The sequence below is a fragment of the Nerophis lumbriciformis genome, linkage group LG28 (genome assembly GCF_033978685.3).
Source record: "Nerophis lumbriciformis linkage group LG28, RoL_Nlum_v2.1, whole genome shotgun sequence".
Classification (NCBI taxonomy): Eukaryota; Metazoa; Chordata; class Actinopteri; order Syngnathiformes; family Syngnathidae; genus Nerophis; species Nerophis lumbriciformis.
The window spans coordinates 22,995,791-23,019,398 of NC_084575.2; the positions used below are offsets into that span (position 1 = coordinate 22,995,791).

A 23,608-nucleotide genomic window follows, 5' to 3' on the forward strand; every position below is an offset into this window, starting at 1 on the left:
TATATAGCCTTTCGGTATGACTGAAAACATGAATGCCTGCTGAAATGTTTTCTGCAATGTGCTGATGGCTGTGGCCAAAACAATAGGTAAAGAAAAAGCTGTATCAATAATTGCGCCTTCAAAAATGTACGTTTAAATTTTTATGTTTAACCCAGCAATGCATGAATACATTGAAATATTGTTTAAAAGTGTTGTCTGGATTACACAAATTCCAGCAGAGGGGTGACACACTCTCACCACACCCACACACAAGTTAGTTAAGGCTAATATTGGACGATTCACAACAGACCGCTACTAAAGCACACTCATTGTTTTAGTTTTGCACCATGTTTCTTGCCAACGAGCAGGAACAGTAAAGTGCTGGCCTTTACAGCTGGGTCATAGCAAAGTGAGAGTTGCACCGTGCCAAGCTATTTTTGCAATTAAACTAACGTCACCGTCTTTCCATCCGAGTTCAATCCCTTCACAGCATTTCCGAATGCCAGTGAAGACAGTTTTACACTGACATGAAAAGAAAAGGTGAGGTGTCTGACAAGAGTAATATTTATTTGACTTGCTTCTAAGTGATGATTTTGATACTCTACGAATTAGGACACTCAAACAGAGTCAGTAGTTGTGTTTATTTTTTGCATGGGATCTGAATAAACTGTAATATCAAGGCTGGCGTGAAAGTGGGGCATGTTGGCGGTAATGGGGATATTAAGACTGCCGAGAAGACAAAGAGGAAAGACACTCACCCCGAGTGAACAGTCATGTTGCATTATTGTCACAGTGCAGTGGACCTAAATATAAATTTAGCACAGGAGCAAAACATTATGTTGACTAATGACTTCAACTGTAAATGAAAATTGAGGAAACAACAGTTGAACGGGGATAGCAATAAGGCTAATAACGCACTGTACCACTAGACCAGTGTTTTTCAACCACTGTGCCGCGGCACACTTGTGCCGTGAGATATTGTCTGGTGTGCTGTGGGAAATTATGCAACTTCACCTAATTGGTCCCAAAAATATTATTTGCAAATCAATAATTATAATCTGCAAATAATATGCCGTTGTCTGGTGCAGTGTTTTTCAACCACTGTGCCGCGGCACACTAGTGTGCCGTGAGATACAGTCTGGTGTGTCGTGGGAGATGTTCTAATTTGACATATTTGGGTTAAAAAATGTTTTTGCAAACCAGTAATTATAGTCTGCAAATGATGTGTTGTTGTTGAGTATCTAGAGCTCGGCAGTGTAACGGTGTAATACTCTTCCATATCAGTAGGTGGCAGCCGGGAGCTAATTGCTTTGTAAATGCAGGTAAAAAGGTGTCTTATGCTTAAACCAAAAATAAACAAAAGGTGAGTGCCCCTAAGAAAAGGCATTGAAGCTTAGGGAAGGCTATGCAGAAAGAAAGTAAAAACTGAACTGGCTACAAAGTAAACAAAAACAGAATGCTGGACGACAGCAAAGACTTACTGTGGAGCAAAGACGGCGTCCACAATGTACATCCGAACATGACATGACAATCAACAATGTCCCCACAAAGAAGGATAAAAACAACTGAAATATTCTTGATTGCTATAACAAAGTAGATGAGGGAAATATAAGATATGAAACTGCTACAGGTAAATACCAACAAAAGAGAAAAAGCCACCAAAATAGGAGCGCAAGACAAGAACTAAAACACTACACACAGGAAAACAGCAAAAAACTCAATAAGTCAGGGTGTGATGTGACAGGCGGTGACAGTACACCTACTTTGAGACAAGAGCTATAGTGATGCATGCTTGGTTATGCTTTAAAGTCATATCCAACAATTGTGACAATGACTTTTAACCATCAACTGAGTTTATGATTTCTGCTGGTGGTGTGCCTCCGGATTTTGTCAATGCAAAAAATGTGCCTTGGCTCAAAAAAGGTTGAAAAACACTGCACTAGACAGAAAGCCTATTGTGGGAACAACGATAATAACCCGTTTAAACATTTACTAGTTTAAGTGACGGAGCAGTAGTAAAAGGACAAGCCTAGAAATTAACTAACAAAACGAACTGCTGACAACAACCTGCTTTGAATGCATTTCTAAGCGTCTTTTAAGCCAAGGGTGTCAAACTCATTTTAGCTCAGGGGCCGCATGGAGGAAAATATATTCCCAAGTGGGCCGGAATTTTTAAAATCATGGTATGATTAAAAATAAAGACAACTCCAGGTTGTTTTCTTTGTTTTACTTTGGCCAAAAATAGAACAAGCACATTCTGAAAACGTACAAATCACAAAAAATCCTCTGGACAATACACTTCAAGTTTGTTGAAAATTCTGAGGAAATTGGTGCGGTTTGAAAAACACAATGAGCTTAGACTTCGTCTCGGTGTATCTACAAAGCCAGGATTAAACTTTAAAGGGGAACATTATCACCAGACCTATGTAAGCGTCAATATATACCTTGATGTTGCAGAAAAAAGACCATATATTTTTTTAACCGATTTCCGAACTCAAAATGGGTGAATTGTGCCGCATTAAACGCCTTTCTATTATTCGCTCTCGGAGCGATGACGTGACGTCACACTGGGAAGCAATCCGCCATTTTCTCAAACACATTACAAACACCCTGCGATGAGGTGGCGACTTGTCCAGGGTGTACCCCGCCTTCCGCCCGATTGTAGCTGAGATAGGCTCCAGTGCCCCCCGCGACCCCAAAGGGAATAAGCGGTAGAAAATGGATGGATGGATTACAAACACAGAGTCAAACCAGCTTTGTTATTTTCCGTTTTTTCGACTGTTTTCCGTACCTTGGGAGACATCATGCCTCGTTGGTGTGTTGTCGGAGGGTGTAACAACACGAACAGGGACGGATTCAAGTTGCACCAGTGGCCCAAAGATGCGAAAGTGGCAAGAAATTGGACGTTTGTTCCGCACACTTTGGCAAATAATTATTACCGACGAAAGCTATGCTACGACAGAGATGGCAAGAATGTGTGGATATCCTGCGACACTCAAAGCAGATGCATTTCCAACTGGACTGGACAGATCAGCTTTCAGGAAAAGAGAGCGGATGAGGGTATGTCTACAGAATATATTAATTGATGAAAACTGGGCTGTCTGCATTCTCAAAGTGCATGTTGTTGCCAAATGTATTTCATATGCTGTAAACCTAGTGCATAGTTGTTAGTTTCCTTTAATGCCAAACAAACACATACCAATCGTTGGTTAGAAGGCGATCGCCGAATTCGTCCTCGCTTTCTCCCGTGTCGCTGGCTGTCGTGTCGTGTCGTTTTCGTCGGTTTCGCTTGCATACGGTTCAAACCGATATGGCTCAATAGCTTCAGTTTATTCTTCAATTTCGTTTTCGCTACCTGCCTCCACACTACAACCATCTGTTTCAATACATGCGTAATCTGTTGAATCGCTTAAGCCGCTGAAATCCGAGTCTGAATCCGAGCTAATGTCGCTATATCTTGCTGTTCTATCCGCCATGTTTGTTTGTATTGGCATCACTGTGTGACGTCACAGGAAAATGGACGGGTGTATATAACGATGGTTAAAATCAGGCACTTTGAAGCTTTTTTTAGGGATATTGCGTGATGGGTAAAATTTTGAAAAAAACTTCGAAAAAATAAAATAAGCCACTGGGAACTCATTTTTAATGGTTTTAACCCTTCTGAAATTGTGATAATGTTCCCCTTTAAGTCACAGTCTTTCTGGGATTGTACAAAAAACACAACATGTAAACTCTTCGAGGTATCAAATACCTCCTTTGTCATGGCCACATATCAATTCAGCGCTAACTCAACAAACCGTAAGAAACGGAGGTAAAAACTATTCAAAAGGGTTAAGTTCACTTTTCTCGTGTTTGACAGAGAGGGCAAAGAGGGCAACTAGGGTGCCAAATGGCGATGTGTTTGAAGCTGAAGACATAAAACGACAGGTTTTAAGTTTCATGTGGGTCGAAGAGGAGGAGGCAGAGTCCCCCTTTACTGTGTACCGTATTTTTCGGACTATAAGTCACAGTTTTTTTCATAGTTTGGCCCGGGGTTGCGACTTATACTCAGGAGCGACTTATGTGTGAAATTATTAACACATTACCGTAAAATATCAAATAATATTATTTAGCTCATTCACGTAAGAGACTAGACGTATAAGATTTCATGGGATTTAGCGATTAGGACTGACAGATTGTTTGGTAAACTTATAGCATGTTCTATATGTTATAGTTATTTGAATGACTCTTACCATAATATGTTACGTTAACATACCAGGCACGTTCTCAGTTGTTTATTTATGCGTCATATAACGTACACTTATTCAGCCTGTTGTTTACTACCGTACTCTTTATTTATTTTAAATTGCCTTTCAAATGTCTATTCTTGGTGTTGGGTTTTATCAAATACATTTCCCCCAAAAATGCGACTTATACTCCAGTGCGACTTATATATGTTTTTTTCCTTCTTTATTATGCATTTTCGGCTGGTGCGACTTATACTCCGGAGCGACTTATAGTTCGAAAAATACGGTACCTCTTGCTTGGCCCCTGTATGAACCATTTGCTTGCCTAACAGAATTGCTATTGTGACATCCAGTGGACACATTTAGAACAGCAGTTTATTTCGTTAAACAAAAAAAGCAGCTCATTTTAATACTTGGCAAACTCATCGTGCCGGCCGGATAAAACCTGTCCGTGGGTCTGATCCGGCCCGCGGGCCGTAGGTTTGACACCCCTGTTTTAAGCCCACACTTTTTTTTTATCTGTACTTAGTTCCATATATTGAATTCCAAAATACATGACTGTGCATTGGAAATACTTCTACTGCAGGACAAGGGGCAGCACATACCAGTATGCATGGCATTTAACCCCAAAGGGGGGTTTATGACACTTTGCACTGCCTCCCACATGCATATACGCTCACACCCCGTTATAGACTGAAGCCCTCGGAGGAGAGTAAAAATAAGAGCCCGCTGTTTGCCATTCACTGGAGAGTGTGTGCAGATGAGCGGAATTTGGAATAACCAGTCTAGCACTGCCACCTGCACGGTGAGCAAAGATGACCCACATTCTATTGTCATCCAAGTGGATTTGGCCTTGATTGATGGGGGGAGGTAGTGGACTGTGGCAATATAGTGGTCATAGGTTTTAGATGTAGTAAATCCCCAGGACCCACAAGTAGTAATTTGAGTGGGTCCTAGGGAAATTCAATGTGTCCCCAATATATATTTTTGTATTTATTTCTATTTGTTATATTCTTTTTTTTTGCTTGAATTGTACCGTTATACTCATTTGATGGTGGTATGGTATGACATGGCTATAATTAATGGATATATTTATGTTCAAACTAGGGTTGTACGGTATACCGGTATTAGTATAGTAATGCGATACTAATGAATCATATTCGGTACTATACCACAATCATAGAGTACTTACAAGCGGACACAGTGTGTAGAAAAAAAAGGGAGAACGTACGCATTTTTGCTTAAAAACTAACGTTAAAGGTAAAGTTATAACACTGAAACTCCCTCAGGAAGAGGTGCTTTAAGACATGGCTAGCTAGTGTTTTAGCTACTTCTAAATCACTAATCTTTGCCTCCATGGCAACAAATAAAGTATGTTTCTTACAAGTATCATCCCTGCAGGACGAGGAATAGCTAAACATGTTTCACTACATAACGTAGCTCACCGGCGTCAAAATGTAAACAAACACCATTGGTGGATCTACACCTGACATCCACTGTAATGATACCAAGTATAGTAGCGTATCTAGTCGATACTACTATGATTACGTCAATATTTTTTGGCATCAAAACATCTTCTTTCATTTAAAAAAAATGTATATTATGTTTATAAACTCAGTAAATATGTCCCTGGACACATGAGGACTTTGAATATGACCAATGTATGATCCTGTGACTACTTGGTATCAGATCGATACCCAAATTTGTGGTATCATCCAAAGCTAATGTAAAGTATCAAACAACAGAAGAATAAGTGATTGTTACATTTTAACAGAAGTGTAGATAGAACATGTTAAAAGAGAAAGTAAGCAGATATTAACAGTAAATGAACAAGTAGATTAATAATTAATTTTCTACCACTTGTCCTTAATAATGTTGACAAAATAATAGAATGGGAAATGAAACAATATGTTACTGCATACGTCAGCAGACTAATTAAGAGCCTTTGTTTGCTTACTTACTACTAAAAGACAAGTTGTCTAGTATGTTCCCTATTTTATTTAAGGACAAACTTGCAATAAGAAACATATGTTTAGTGTACCCTAAGATTTTTTGTTTAAAAAAAAGACAATAATGCAATTTGTTGTGGTCCCCTTTATTTAGAAAAGTACCGAAAAGTATCGAAATAATTTTGGTATCGGGACAACATTAGTTCAAACTGTATCTAAACTTGAACTACATTCCAAATTGTGTGTTCTCCTATACCTGCTTACTCAAAAAAAAAAAAAAAAAAATAAGGGATCTCGTCGGAAGATGCACAGACGCTGTCTAAGCATAACAAAGTATTTTTCATCACCGCTACCACAGTTATGCAGTATGTCTATATGTATATATATAATTAAAGCAAGTCTAATAAATGTAAAAACACAATTGACTCAAATGAGCACAGCACTGAACAGTGAAAACATGGGTGTACTTACTATAATGTCTGCATGTTTAAATGTTGAAATGAAATCTGTGGTAACTGGCTAGTTGTTTCAGTAACGGCTAAACGAGCATGTTGCGATATTATGTATGGATGACAACATCTGCACTGAGCAGATGTGAAGAAGGTACAAACAGTGATTGTTTGGTCTGGTTTTGATAGTTACAAGGGCTGCAATTTACGACTGTTATGACAGTTGACTAGTCATCGACTATCTTGACTATCTTAATTATCCGACTAAGTGAATGATTAAATATTGGCACTAATTTAGCCATTAGCTTTTAAATTCAGCTGGAAATAGTTTAGGCATTAGCTAACTAACAACAAAGGTAACTACTTAATACCACTTCATTCATTAGGGTTTTACACAAATAGTAACTATTAAACGTTCGTCCATTCAAAAGCAAGGGTAAGCAAAGTGCTGATTAAAAAAAATTAAATGTAAACACAAAGGACCGTCAAAATAGCAGCAGTAACAACAAAATGACACCAAATCTAACTAGCTTGCTCAAAAAGAAATTAGCGTTTTGTGCTGATAATAATGGTGATGTGTTTATAAAGATGCACACTGGTATTAGGGCTGCAACTAAATTGATAATCGATTAATCTACTATTGAAAAAAAACAGCATACAGGCACCATACTTATTTTGATTATTGTTTCTCAGCTGTTTGTAAATGTTGCAGTTTATAAATAAAGGTTTATAAAAAAAAATTAAAAAATAAATGAATAAAAGTAGCCTCTGCGCATGCGCATAGCATAGATCCAACGAATCGATGACTCAATTAATCGCCAACTATTTTTATAATCGATTTTAATCGATTTAATCGATTAGTTGTTGCAGCCCTAACTGGCATATAGACAAAGTTGTGCTAGCGAACTTTGGGTGAAATGATAGTTTAAGCTTTTTTTCCACACAAAATGTGTCTCTGTTATTCGATACCCAGCTAACAAGCTCAATATCTTGTCAAAGAGCGTTGGAGATTGCGTCCTTCGGATGTCCCACAAGCCTCCGATTTAAATGCTCCTACATTACAGACATACTGCTCTTAAAAGCAAGGTCTGTTTTGCAAATTGAACAATTTATACATGTCTTCGGCTTTATTCACACTGCAGGTCAATTCCGTTTTTTGCCCTTTTGCGACCTGTGTCTGATTTTTTTTCATGTCAATGAAAACAGTGCAATTCCGAATTGTTCATATCCCACCCAGGCCTGTTTTGTATGTGGATATACATCGGACATGTATGTGTTGCGGCTGCAGTGTGAACGCTCAAGCGCTCCGGTCACATTCATCCAACCAGAATGTCATGAAAAAGTGATACGCATCATAATTCTTTGCCAAAATAGCAGAAAACAGGTGAACATAATATGTTTCAGGAACTTATGTCAATGTTCCAACAATCCTGTTTTCGACTGCTCCCCCACACGCTCTTCGGTGCAGACGTGGAAGTAAAATGTCCTGCAAACTGCCAGAGATTTAGTGATTTTGATTGCACCAAATCCTTGAAATTTCCACAAATGCGCCAGGAATGAGATTGTCTAGAATCGGAGCCATGTTTACTTGCGTTATTGTAATGTCAACAACTACATTAAAAGATTGGATTCGACAAAAATATCCAAATTGCTGTATTGTATATAACATCGCGTCTGTTTTTTCTCTCCGCGGCTTAATTCACATGACGATTAACCAGATTAAGCATAGCATTAAAACAAGTGAGAGTGAGTGTAGAATTTGAGCAGAAAATGCCATATTGCTGTTTTGTTCTTGGGTGTTCCAGTCGTTCAAATAGAGAGATAGAAGATAGCTTTCATATAGTCCCGGAAGAAGTGGTTCATAAAGGTAATAAAGTCAGGGAAAAAACGAAAATGCGTCTAAATAAATAGCTCTTAAAAATAATACTTCTTTCATCTTGTGGAATACAATCAGATCATGCCTGTGTCTGCAGCGATCACTTTGTAAAATGTTTGTTTGAACATTTGATTTGTTTGAGAAACTTTCTGTGATGAAATCAAGTTTATTTTCTATCATATTATTAGTGTGTAAAGAAAAAAGGACAAGAGGTCGCATTGGTTTGTTTGTGTTCTTTTGTGGTTGCTATGCTTCAATATAACTACAAAGACATGGTTGTGCAAATAAACTAACGTCATGTCAATGTTGAAATTAAATCTGTGGTAAGTACTAGTGATAAATATTGTGATTTTTGGTCCAATCTACCATGTTATCATTGTCGATTCAAATAACAGAAACTCAAAGCTTACTGGTTGTAGTGCAGGAAATCCAACTGCTTAATTTGACACGAATAATCACATTATAGCGTCTTTAGTGCTGTACGTTTGCATAAAAAAAACAACCTTAAAATTATCAATAAACAGATTAATACATTTCTCAACAGTTTAACAGCATATTGAATCTTGATATCGCTAGCAAATACTGCTAAACAGGGGCATCTATATATAAATAATAACACAAAATATGAGCTTCACGCCATAAAAACAACTGCAACAATATTTGTAAAAGAAAATTGACTTGAAACAAACTTAACCTTTTTCTCATTAGTGTCATGATCACAGCAGCACCGCACTCGTTATCTCAAACAAATACTTTACTTAGCGATTCACAAACAACATTGTCCTTACACGGATTAATGCTTAAAGGGGAACATTATCACAATTTCAGAAGGGTTAAAACCATTAAAAATCAGTTCCCAGTGGCTTATTTTATTTTTCGAAGTTTTTTTCAAAATTTTATCCATCACGCAATATCCCTAAAAAAAGCTTCAAAGTGCCTGATTTTAACCATCGTTATATACACCCGTCCATTTTCCTGTGACGTCACACAGTGATGCCAATACAAACAAACATGGCACATAGAACAGCAAGGTATAGCGACATTAGCTCGGATTCAGACTCGGATTTCAGCGGCTTAAGCGATTCAACAGATTACGCATGTATTGAAACGGATGGTTGTAGTGTGGAGGCAGGTAGCGAAAACGAAATTGAAGAAGAAACTGAAGCTATTGAGCCATATCGGTTTGAACCGTATGCAAGCGAAACCGATGAAAATGACACGACAGCCAGCGAAACGGGAGAAAGCGAGGACGAATTCGGCGATCGCCTTCTAACCAACGATTGGTATGTGTTTGTTTGGCATTAAAGGAAACTAACAACTATGAACTAGGTTTACAGCATATGAAATACATTTGGCAACAACATGCACTTTGAGAGTGCAGACAGCCCAGTTTTCATCAATTAATATATTCTGTAGACATACCCTCATCCGCTCTCTTTTCCTGAAAGCTGATCTGTCCAGTCCAGTTGGAAATGCATCTGCTTTGAGTGTCGCAGGATATCCACACATTCTTGCCATCTCTGTCGTAGCATAGCTTTCGTCGGTAAAGTGTGCGGAACAAACGTCCAATTTCTTGCCACTTTCGCATCTTTGGGCCACTGGTGCAACTTGAATCCGTCCCTGTTCGTGTTGTTACACCCTCCGACAACAAACCGACGAGGCATGATGTCTCCAAGGTACAGAAAACAATCGAAAAAACGGAAAATAACAGAGCTGATTTGACTCTGTGTTTGTAATGTGTTTGAGAAAATGGCGGATTGCTTCCCGATGTGACGTCACGTTGTGATGTCATCGCTCCGAGAGCGAATAATAGAAAGGCATTTAATTCGCCAAAATTCACCCATTTAGAGTTAGGAAATCGGTTAAAAAAATATATGGTCTTTTTTCTGCAACATCAAGGTATATATTGACGCTTACATAGGTCTGGTGATAATGTTCCCCTTTAATTTGTAAAGACATGATGTACCTCCAATCTTTTCTTCTTTAAATCCCTGTGAGTATCGAAGGAAGTGAGGTCAGGGCTAGCAGTAACATCTTCGAAATGATAAATGGTTTAAATCTTTCAAAAATAATTTTCCTTAAGGGTGTATAAATGACATTTTTAATATTTTTTCATGATCGCTTATACATCTGCCGCTAAACCTTTCCAAAAATATGTCCAAATTCGCCTGAAACCAGGAACTGCCTCTCGGTCACGTAATTGCAACCCAGGCAATAGGACATCCGACCCTGCAGTGTGAACGTAGCCTGTGACGTGTTTTAGTTTTCATTATTTTCTCAATGATTACGGCTCGTGCTAGCATGAGCATCTCAGTTTTTGTCCGGAAAAACACGAGTGATGACTTCACCAACTATTATTGTAAAAATTAAATTCGTCCACGACCGATTTTATTAACGATTTTTGTCAACACATTCTTGCACTCCTGTAAGTTACTGTGATTTTAAACACAAGCTGTATTCCACAAGTTCAGTGCAATCTTTCAGACTTTAATGTGTCAGGGACGCAGGACACTGGTAATGCTTATTGTATTAAAGTGTTTACATATGCTTTCAAATGTGATATGTAGTAGGTCATGCATGTTTTATTCTAAGGTCCGAAATTGCAAATTCAATCGATTCCAAGCCTTCAGTTGCGCATGAAATCTACTTTTCCAAAGAAATATTTACAAAGTCTGTATCACTCTCGCAAGCAGGGGCAGATATTTACCACAGAAGTCGAACCGTGTGTCACCCTGAATAAAGGAAGGTAGAGCAGACCAGATGAGGCAGAGATTTATGTATGGTTTAAATGCCTGAAGTAGAGCCATAAGCATGGATTTAGATTTGTATCTACCTAACGGATGAACTCAAATCACTCACAGATGAAATGTGGGCCAAAAGCAATATGTTTTACTCTTTGTAGAACATGGTCGAGCATGAATGCCCAATGTGCTGGTCCAATCAGAAAGGGTTCTGTTGTTAGTGCCTCACAGTGTATGTACTGTAGCACAAGAGGGAAAACTGGGCATATTGAGTTGACCTCTTAAAGGGTTTATGTTACAAAGGCACTTGCATGACTTCAGAGTCTCACGTAGGTCCACCGCTCTCACACAATCCTTTCACATGTGAATGTCGTATTTCAGCTGAGCGATGTATAGTACAATACTCCTATTGGTGGTTGCCATGTGCACTCAAGGCAACTTTGCTGTACAAATAGTCCACTCATAGGAATTAAAGAAAATATTTTTTTGGCAATGATTTATATTCTTTTTAAAAGGCGAGTTTCAAACTCTCTCACTGTCTGAACTCACGTTTTGATCCCAGTGTCCATTGTGGAAGTCTATACGGATGTATTTAGTTGATGTTGTTCGTCTTCATACAAACCCTGTTTCCATATGAGTTGGGAAATTGTTAGATGTAAATATAAACGGAATACAATGATTTGCAAATCATTTTCAACCCATATTCAGTTGAATATGCTACAAAGACAACATATTTGATGTTCAACCTGATAAACTTTTTTTTGTTGCAAATAATCATTAACTTTAGAATTTGATGCCAGCAACACGTGACAAAGAAGTTGGGAAAGGTGGCAATAAATACTGATAAAGTTGAGGAATGCTCATCAAACACTTATTTGGAACATCCCACAGGTGAACAGGCAAATTGGGAACAGGTGGATGCCATGATTGGGTATAAAAGTAGATTCCATGAAATGCTCAGTCATTCACAAACAAGGATGGGGCGAGGGTCACCACTTTGTCAACAAATGCGTGAGCAAATTGTTGAACAGTTTAAGAAAAACCTTTCTCAACCAGCTATTGCAAGGAATTTAGGGATTTCACCATCTACGGTCCGTAATATCATCAAAGGGTTCAGAAAATCTGGAGAAATCACTGCACGTAAGCAGCTAAGCCCGTGACCTTCGATCCTTCAGGCTGTACTGCATCAACAAGCGGCATCAGTGTATAAAGGATATCACCACATGGGCTAAGGAACACTTCAGAAACCCACTGTCAGTAACTACAGTTGGTCGCTACATCTGTAAGTGCAAGTTAAAACTCTCCTATGCAAGGCGAAAACCGTTTATCAACAACACCCAGAAACGCCGTCGGCTTCGCTGGACCTGAGCTCATCTAAGATGGACTGATACAAAGAAGAAAAGTGTTCTGTGGTCTGACGAGTACACATTTCAAATTGTTTTTGGAAACTGTGGACATTGTGTCCTCCGGACCAAAGAGGAAAAGAACCATCCGGATTGTTATAGGCGCAAAGTTGAAAAGCCAGCATCTGTGATGGTATGGGGGTGTATTAGTGCTCAAGACATGGGTAACTTACACATCTGTGAAGGCGCCATTAATGCTGAAAGGTACATACAGGTTTTGGAGCAACATATGTTGCCATCCAAGCAACGTTACAATGGACGCCCCTGCTTATTTCAGCAAGACAACGCCAAGCCACGTGTTACATCAACGTGGCTTCATAGTAAAAGAGTGCGGGTACTAGACTGGCCTGCCTGTAGTCCAGACCTGTCTCCCATTGAAAATGTGTGGCGCATTATGAGCCTAAAATACCACAACGGAGACCCCCGGACTGTTGAACAACTTAAGCTGTACATCAAGCAAGAATGGGAAAGAATTCCACCTGAGAAGCTTAAAAAATGTGTCTCCTCAGTTCCCAAACGTTTACTGAGTGTTGTTAAAAGGAAAGGCCATGTAATACAGTGGTGAACATGCCCTTTCCCAACTACTTTGGCACGTGTTGCATTCATAAAATTCTAGAGTTAATTATTATTTTCCAAAAAAAAAATAAAGTTTATGAGTTTGAACATAAAAAATATCTTGTCTTTGTAGTGCATTCAATTGAATATGGGTTGAAAAGGATTTGCAAATCATTGTATTCCGTTTATATTTACATCCAACACAATTTCCCAACTCATATGGAAACGGGGTTTGTAATGAAAATGAGTTGAGACAGAATCAACAGTACCTTTGCAGGTACAAATGTAATCCATTTTGTGTCAATTGCATCCAGACAATGAATCAACAACCAATTTCACACAACTTCTTGATGATCAATTAATCAATTACCGTGCTCATTTATAGTTAATAGTTTCCGGGGGAAACCCTACAACAAATATTCTGCAGTAAAATGATACTTCAAGTACAAAACATAGTTATTTTGTAATTCAAAAAAACTTAGGTTGCCTTCTCACCAACAAAGCTTACCATTTGTAATCATCACTAACAAGTTAGTGAGCGATAACTCAAACTGTCATATTTTCAGAAGTCGCACATAGAATTTGTGTCTCGGGGTTTCCTGGCGGCAGCAGTCTTGTCTCAACTAATCTTAAAATGTCAACTTATTACCTGAAGGGAGATTTGTTTCACTGCTGCACCTCCTTCATTGAAAACAGGTTTCTCATCTGACATTGATTACACTTTTCTTGCCTAAACTGGCAGGCTTCTTGCTCGCTCTGCCTCTTTCTCCTCAGTTTACTGGTGTAAGAGACATGATAAGCCTGGACAAAGTTCTACTTCTTAAGTTACTTCCGCAGACCTTGTCTTGTGGATGGTACATTTTCAACACATTCTTAAAGGGGTCATATTTTGATTTTGTTTCCTCCATAACATGTAATGGTGCTTTGTTAAAAAAAATGCTTAGATTTTGTGTTACAGATAATCTTCAAGACTGTCAAAACTGTTGTACAATGCAGTTTTGTGGGCAGTCTTAAAATTATGTGCCGAAGTCCTCCTGCAGGCCAAGCCCCCTTCAACTGCATCTCCAACCTATCAGCCATGTTGTAGTTTTTAGCGCTTCCATATAGAATCTACTGACAGACATAATTTTGAACTATGTGCTGCTACGTGCATGCATGTGAATGTATGAGCCAGTCTGCAACAACAAGTAAGTAAGTAAGTAAGTAAACTAAGGAACTTATTAACTCCAGCTTTGGACTGAAACGGGATAAAAATGGCAGACTCCCGCAAAGCTCTTCAGGTAAACCTTCACCTTATATGGACATATCCACTGACGTAACTAAGACAAAATACGTCACAATCGTCTCAAATTCCAAACAACTCGTTTGGACATAGCTTTAAAGAAGGCAAGATTGTTTTATAAATATCTGCGCCATTACCTCCATGTTTTTGATTTCAAGTTTCCGGGACTTGTGCAGATACCAAATACACAAAAACACTCTCGGCGTTCTCTCGATGAGCTTCAAGAGGTAATCACCTGAAATGGTTTTCACTTCACAGGTGTGCTTGAAGCTCATCAAGAGAATGCCAAGAGTGTGCAAAGCAGTAATCAGGGCAAAGGGTGGCTATTTAGAAGAAACTAGAATACAAAACATGTTTTCAGTTATTTCACCTTTTTTTGTTAAGTACATAACTCCACATGTGTTCATTCATAGTTTTGATGCCTTCTGTGACAATCTACAATGTAAATAGTCATGAAAATAAAGAAAACGCATTTAATGAGGAGAAGGTGTGTCCAAACGTTTGGCCTGTACTATATACAGTAATATGTATATAGATAGATAGATAGATAGATAGATAGATAGATAGATAGATAGATAGATAGATAGATACCGTATTTTTCGGAGTATAAGTCGCTCCGGAGTATAAGTCGCACCGGCCGAAAATGCATAATAAAGAAGGAAAAATACAAATATAAGTCGCACTGGAGTATAAGTTGCATTTTTTGGGGGAAATTTATTTGATAAAACCCAACACCAAGAATAGACATTTGAAAGGCATTTTAAAATAAATAAAAAATAGTGAACAACAGGCTGAATAAGTGTACGTTATATGACGCATAAATAACCAACTGAGAACGTGCCTGGTATGTTAACGTAACATATTATGGTAAGAGTCATTCAAATAACGATAACATATAGAACATGCTATACGTTTACCAAACAATCCGTCACTCCTAATCGCTAAATCCCATGAAATCTTATACGTCTAGTCTCTTTACATGAATGGGCTAAATAATATTATTTGATATTTTACGGTAATGTGTTAAAAATTTCACACGTAAGTCGCTCCTGGGTATAAGTCGCCAAACTATGAAAAAATCTGCGACTTATAGTCCGAAGAATACGATAGATAGATAGATAGATAGATAGATAGATAGATAGATAGATAGATAGATAGATAGATAGATAGATAGATAGATAGATAGATAGATAGATAGATAGATAGATAGATAGATGGATAGATAGATAGAAGAAAAGTTGATTTGGCATAATAGGGCCCCTTTAAAACAGTTTTACATAGTGTTTCCAACATCACCATCTGCATTACCCATACATAAAAACTGCATGTGCAATATGAAGCCAACGTGATTAGGACCAATAATTTACTATGACTATTTTCTTTGCCTCCACAGCTACTGAGTTAATCCTAAATGCAGTTCTCATTTTCATAAGACGTTTTACTGCATTCAAGGTTCACCACAACAATAAATAGTTACAAACAAGAATCGGGTAATTAAAACATTATTTATCGGATGCTTGCAAACACTGTCTCTGTTTACAACTCTTGGTGTTGTCACATTGCATTGTGTTCAAGTTGCAGCAACTTCCCAAACAGCTCAGGCCAAAGCTGCATACCATGATGCATCAGGGGAGGTGCAGCCATCTTGCCAATGTGAGGACAACACAGGCCTCTCAAAAAGCAATTAAAGGAAAGAGAGCGTCATGATATTGAATGCAGGGGGGTGCATTCCTCTGAGAGAGGAGTTGCAGTAGACTGTGAAATTCATATTGACTGCAGCGCCAAACACACACAGGTAGGCAAGACTGTCCGGCGTTTTCTACCTAAAACAAAGCATAGCGTCCATCCCAGGCAGCGAATTACCTTAAAGGGGAACATTATCACAATTTCAGAAGGGTTAAAACCATTAAAAATCAGTTCCCAGTGGCTTATTTTATTTTTCAAAGTTGTTTTCAAAATTTTACCCATCACGCAATAAAAAAAGCTTCAAAGTGCCTGATTTTAACCATCATTATATACACCCGTCCATTTTCCTGTGACGTCACACAGTGATGCCAACACAAACAAACATGGCGGATAGAACAGCAAGGGAAAGCGACATTAGCTCGGATTTAGACTCGGATTTCAGCGGCTTAAGCGATTCAACAGATTACGCATGTATTGAAACGGATGGTTGTAGTGTGGAGGCAGGTAGCGAAAACGAAATTGAAGAAGAAACTACTACTACTACTACTACTACTACTACTACTACTACTACTACTACTACTATTGAGCCATATCGGTTTGAACCGAATGCAAGCGAAAACGACACGCCAGCCAGCGACACGGGAGAAAGCGAGGACGAATTTGGCGATCGCCTTCTAACCAACGATTGGTATGTGTTTGTTTGGCATTAAAGGAAACTAACAACTATGAACTAGGTTTACAGCATATGAAATACATTTGGCAACAACATGCACTTTGAGAGTGCAGACAGCTCAGTTTTCATCAATTAATATAATCTGTAGACATACCCTCATCCGCTCTCTTTTCCTGAAAGCTGATCTGTCCAGTCGAGTTGGAAATGCATCTGCTTTGAGTGTCGCAGGATATCCACACATTCTTGCCATCTCTGTCGTAGCATAGCTTTTGTCGGTAAAGTGTGCGGAACAAACGTCCAATTTCTTGCCACTTTCGCATCTTTGGGCCACTGGTGCAACTTGAATCCGTCCCTGTTCGTGTTGTTACACCCTCCGACAACACACCGACGAGGCATGATGTCTCCAAGGTACGGAAAACAGTCGAAAAAACGGAAAATAACAGAGCTGATTTGACTCGGTGTTTGAGAAAATGGCGGATTGCTTCCCGATGTGACGTCATGCGAATAATAGAAAGGCGTTTAATTCGCCAAAATTCACCCATTTAGAATTCGGAAATCGGTTAAAAAAATATATGGCCTTTTTTCTGCAACATCAAGGTATATATTGACGCTTACATAGGTCTGGTGATAATGTTCCCCTTTAACAGAGTGCCAATTTAAAAACATCTTATAAGTAGCTTCACTACAAACCGGTTTCTGTAGATTAAATGACATTAACAAAATACCTTTGTGACACGTGTCTACACAAAAACACAGTCCGAGTGTGACAAACTGACTAAAATGATATTTGAAATGTAAAATAAAAAAGGCAGAGCTCGGAGTGTGCTCACTGATGTGTTAAATCCTACTTGATTAAAACAGGAAAGCAAGTTCAACAATGGACCGTACGGGTCCACTTAATTAAGTCAACTTGTTCCAGGCAGCATTGGGGAATGGAAAGCAAAGCAAACAGAGCGCCGCAGCTCGCTGCCTCCGCTTTTCTCTTGATGCTAATCAAAGGCTTGATCTCCGAGCTGGACGGGCCTCAGGGATGTCGCTCTGCTTGGCTGATCCTGGCAATTTGCTCTTGATAATATGGTCTCTAACTCGGACCCCTACAGAATCCATCTCACCTAATCTGTATGGCTAGTAAAACACACAAACGCAGACCATGAAATGCACATCACCAGGGAATGATCACATAATGGCCATAGAGTTATTACATGCACCATATCAGCGCCCCACACTCCTTTTGTTAATGAAATGTCTAACAACGAGAGATAATCTGCTTTTGATTATCTGAACTGTGTGAATATTTTGAAAATGTGCACCCAATGGTCACATTCCTCTGAAATGTATTTATTGTGTCTACACTGTAGAGACACTAGTGGTTAATGATAATGATCAAAGGGTGAGCAAGGTCAGCAAATTATTCCAATAAGTTGTTTTGTATGACCACAATTATCCAAACCACAAACCATTCAAATAACAAATTTAAACAAACAATAGCAGCGTAGATTCATAAATTGAAAACATGAACAAATGGTGTTAGCTGGGAATCTTGCATTCATCCATCCATCACAGACATGGTCTAACAGTTATGCCGTTTAAGTGGAGGTGATGGGGGAGCTAGACTGTCAACTGACTTAGGCTATAGCCCGGACTGGCTTATAAATCACAGATCAATTGTGAATGAGGCACTGACCAAGAACTGAGCCCTTGTCGGCTCAATCATAAATAAAATACAGTGAGAAATAAATTGCAACCAACATTATAAGGCTAGGTCTTACCTTTGAAGGAGATGAAGACACGAGGTGCAGCAAGTGGGTCATTGCTCAGTGGGTTCCCCAGAGCAAAGCCGCACAGCCCCAGTAGGGTGTGGACCGTCCACAGACCGTCTAGCTGCATAGTCGACCGACCTCTAGTAGCACACAATCAGTGATTTAACAAAACAAATCTGTAGGAACAAAATAGAGTCAGTGAGAAAATACTTTTGACAACTCCACACCATAAATCTGACAGAATATTTTTCTGGTTTTGTTTACTAATTTGTGTGTCATGTCAACTTAGTGGCTCCCAGGGGACTCGTCCCTGCATGTTTTGGAGACACTGCCTGGATCCGTCACACAGGCGTTGAGTGCGGCTGGAGCCCAAGCCAAGCGTGTAGAGCTTTTGTCCATTTGGTAAAAATTAAACGTGTGTGTTTTTACCTCTGCACAACCAAAGAACATTCCTATCTGATAACACCATTCACTTTTATTACTTTCTAATAGTGGATCCACTTCATGCCAGGTTGTAACACGTCCTCATAGTTGTATGTCACAATTCAAAATGTAAATATGTCAACGTGAACCACACATCATGACATTTGCATACTAACAATACCACGGTGGTCAATAATGATCTTGGGTTAATGAATGATGGCCACCGGAGAGCAATGACAATACTGAATCTTTGGGAACTGTGAAAACAAATCCACAAAATTCTCCCAGACATTACACTGACCTCACTGACTGAACCCTGCGATTGAGATTATTCTGCCACACATTACACGTGTGGGCAGAGTCCACTCCTCAAAGGCCAGTAATGACAAAGGGCTACCAAAGTGCTTTGTCCTGAGGGGATTTATGAGCATAACCAGCTGTTTAAACCTTTGCTTTTTTATTGACAAATTGTTAACTAGCCAGCTGTTTGTTCAGCGATAGAAGCCAAGTCCTTCACACCAGTAGATGAAATTAAACAAGGCACTGAGAGCAAATTACACCAAGGAGAGTAATCGTTGCAATGGAATGTGTACTAAAGTTAAACTTTATAAATTATAATTTGAGAGTTGCAATTACAAAAATAAATAGCTCGAGAAGCATTAAATCTTCCAGGTCACAACCAAAATCATCACTACCTCCACATACAGTAAATCCCTACAGGTTGATTAGATAGAGGAAATGTCACAACAACAGATGTTAAAAAGGAATATGAAGCAATGACAGCTAAGCAATGACAGTCTTTTTTAACTGTTTTAATATGCGTGGTTTTACTTGCTTTTAACTTTGTTTTTCCTGTAAAGCATTTTGTGCACCATTGGGATGTTGCAAGGTGCTATACAAATAAACCTTGATTGATTGATCGATTGAACAAGTGTGAAATACAAACGTTATTGGCATAGGTCGGGAGTCGGCAACGTGCGGCTCTTTAGCGCCGCCCTAGTGGCTCCCTGGAGCTTTTTCAAAAATGTATGAAAACGGAAAAAAGACGATTATTATTAAAAGATATATTTTTTGCTTTAATATGGTTTCTGTAGGAGGACAAACATGACACAAACCTTCCTAATTCCATTTTGTCCTAATTTCGGAAGTCCTTGATTGCACCGCAGTTTGTTTACTTGTACAACTTTCCCTGATGCTGCCACGGAAAGACATGTTTTTATGCCACTCCTTCTTTGTCTGTATTTGTCCATCAAACGTTTTATGCTGTGCGTGAATCCACAAAAGTGAGCTTTGTTGATGTCATTGACCTGTGTGGAGCGCTGATCAGACATATTTTGGTCACTGCATGACTGCAAGCTACTCGGTGCCAACAACCTATTCATGCTAGCTCTATGTACATAATGCATCATTATGCCTCGTATTTTAGGTATATTTCCGTTCCCTTCAACTTGAACTCACACATCTGTACCTTTGGCCATTCTAAGCCGGTCATTTCCAGGAGTTATCACACCCTCTGAAAAGCCTCTGTTTTAAGTAATGTTTTCCAACATTGTAAAAATGTGTAGAATAAATATTACATTTCAACATTTCTGATAAAGATTTGCATCAGCCTGCGACACATAGTCATTTTGATAGTAGTCTAATATAGACACTTATATCATGTGTTGCCTTCATTTTTTTGACGATGGCGTGGAACACCGCAGAGGCCAAAACAGTGTATATGTTTCTTTTACTTTTTATTCATAGCTGTATGTAGAAATGTCTGGTTGCATCAGCTATGCCCTTTTAATGTCCTTAATGTCCTTTGTGTTCCTTGATGTTTGAGGTTTCCCTCTTACACACATGTAAGAGGGATGTGTGCTATGGCTATGAGTTGTTTTTTCCCTTGGCCTCAGTTTGGACCCTCTCTCCAGGGGCCCAGGCTTTGACCGATTGTTTTTTTTCTCACCCCCCCCCCCCCCCCTCACCTTTTTTGTAAGGGGCGCCGGAAGTTGGCAGACCCGTCAGTGATCCTGTTCTGTCTCCCTGTAATGTTTGTCTTGATCTTGAATGGGATTGTGCTAAAATTTTAAATTTCCCCTCCGGGATTAATAAAGTATTTCTGATTATAACATTATATAAGGCTTTTCATTTTTTGTGGCTCCAGACAGATTTTTTTTTAGTTGTATTTTTGGTCCAATATGGCTCTTTCAACATTTTGGGTTGCCGACCCTTGGTATATAGCATCGGTTCTCAAATGGGGGTACTTGAAGGTATGCCAAGGGGTACGTGAGATTTTTTTTAAATATTCTAAAAATAGCAACAATTCAAAAATCCTTTATAAATATATTTATTGAATAATACTTCAACAAAATATGAATGTAAATTCATAAACCGAACATCAAATCAAGTAGGCTATTCCATTTATTACCATAAACTCAGAGTTTCGCCCATGCCATGATGGTTTGACCCTCACTAAAATGTCTGTCAAAAAGAACTGTGAAAAGAAATGCAACAATGCAATATTCAGTGTTGACAGCTAGATTTTTTGTGGACATGTTCCATAAATATTGATGTTAAAGATTTATTTTTTTGTGAAGAAATGTTTAGAATTAAGTTAATGAATCCAGATGGATCTCTATTACAATCCCCAAAGAGGGCACTTTAAGTTGATGATTACTTCTATGTGTAGAAATCTTTATTTATAACTGAATCACTTGTTTATTTTTCAACAAGTTTTTAGTTATTTTTATATCTTTTTTTCCAAATAGTTCAAGATAGACCACTACAAATGAGCAATATTTTGCACTGTTATACAATTTAGTAAATGAAAAACTGATGACATAGTGCTGTATTTTACTTCTTTATCTCTTTTTTTCAACCAAAAATGCTTTGCTCTGATTAGGGGGTACTTGAATTAAAAACATTGTTCACAAGGGGTACATCACTGAAAAAAGGTTGAGAACCACTGGTATATAGAATATAGACAACTCTGTATGTGACAGACTGGCATTCTTGGCTCCACATGGGCGACAGAACAGTAAACAGTCTGGTGAGGTATTACAGCTCAAGTTGAACTGAAAAAACAATTCCTGAATATCTTCTTTTAGTGGGTTAGGAGTATATTATCAACAGATACTAAAAAAAAAATATGTCCAGTCAAATGAAAGATTAGAAATGCAGGTTGCTAAAATAACACACATTAACATTAAAGGTAGGCAAATAAATACCTGGTTGTTAAAGCCAAACTTCACAGCCGGTCTGGTTTAGTCATTGAAAAAAAAATCCCAATTGATCGATCACGTCCGCCTCCAAGTTGAAATCGATAATAATATGAAAATCCCGGTGCGCTTTCTGAACGGTCCGGTGTTCAGTGTTTCCACTGTGCAGGATTCATTTAAAAAGGGAATATGTTTCTCGAGTTGTCAGAAGAGCAGATAGAGAGCAGCCACAATCCACATCTCTCGTGGGAAGCACAAAAAAAAAAAGAAGAGCGTGAAACAAAAGTCCCCGTGGTGGAAAAGAGGTCCAGACAAGCCGCGTGGGTGTCTCACTAAAGTTAGCCACTCCTGACTGGAGGGAGTAAGGGCGGGAGCAGGTGGATGCCGAGGCCGACTCGTCGTGAACACACCCAGTGGGCGGGCGACACGGAGGCGAGACGCCCCTCCGCCAGCTGGAGGTGCATGCTTTCCTCCGGCGTGGAGCCTGCCTCACTTCCGCATCGAGGCGAGCGACTGCAATACTGTCTGTACTAATACTTACTTTTAATATATTTTATACACCTATGGGGTTTAAAATGGTCTGTGTGTTTTATTGTACTGTTAAGGTGTGTTCAATACATACATACATATATGTGTGTATATATATATATATATATATATATATATATATATATATATATATATATATATATATATATATATATATATATATATATATATATATATATATATATATATATATATATATATATATATATACATACATTTATGTATGTATATATATATATATATATATATATATATATATATATATATATATATATATGTACTGTATATATGTACAGTATATATATATATATATATAAATATATACAGTATATATATATATTGTATATATATGTATATATATACATACATATATATATATGTTTATATTTATATATATGTACTGTATATTTATATATATACATATATACATACATATATATACATATATATATATATATATATATATACACACATATATGTACAGTATATATTCATACACATATACATATACATATATGTACGTTATATATACACATACACATATACATACATATATAGATATATACATGTACATATATACACATATATATACATACATACATACATACATATATATATATACATTAGAGATGCGCGGTTTGCGGGCACAGCCGCGGAGTCCGCGGATTATCCGCGGATCGGGCGGATGAAATTAAAAAAAATTAGATTTTATCCGCGGGTCGGGTCGGGTCGGGTGATTGAAATAAAAAACAATTTGATTTTAAATAGATTCAGGCGGGTGGCAGTTAAACCAATTCGGAAATATATATACATAGTTAAATGTTGTTACTCACATACGAAAAACGAGCAGGCACCTG

General features: G+C 38.3%; 1 protein-coding gene across 2 annotated transcripts in view; it reads right to left on the reverse strand.

The window, feature by feature from the left end:
- Positions 1-22,558, reverse strand: part of LOC133571001 (semaphorin-3F-like) — a 153,146-nt gene extending 130,588 nt beyond the window's left edge. For both annotated transcript variants that reach the window (XM_061923939.2, XM_061923938.2), the window contains exons 1-2: positions 22,212-22,558; positions 18,589-18,755 (exon numbers count right to left, since the gene is read on the reverse strand). In XM_061923939.2, coding sequence (XP_061779923.1) covers positions 18,589-18,706 — 118 coding nt within the window. In that variant the 5' untranslated portion in view covers positions 18,707-18,755; positions 22,212-22,558. The remainder of the gene's footprint in view (positions 1-18,588; positions 18,756-22,211) is intronic.
- Positions 22,559-23,608: the final 1,050 nt, after the last annotated feature.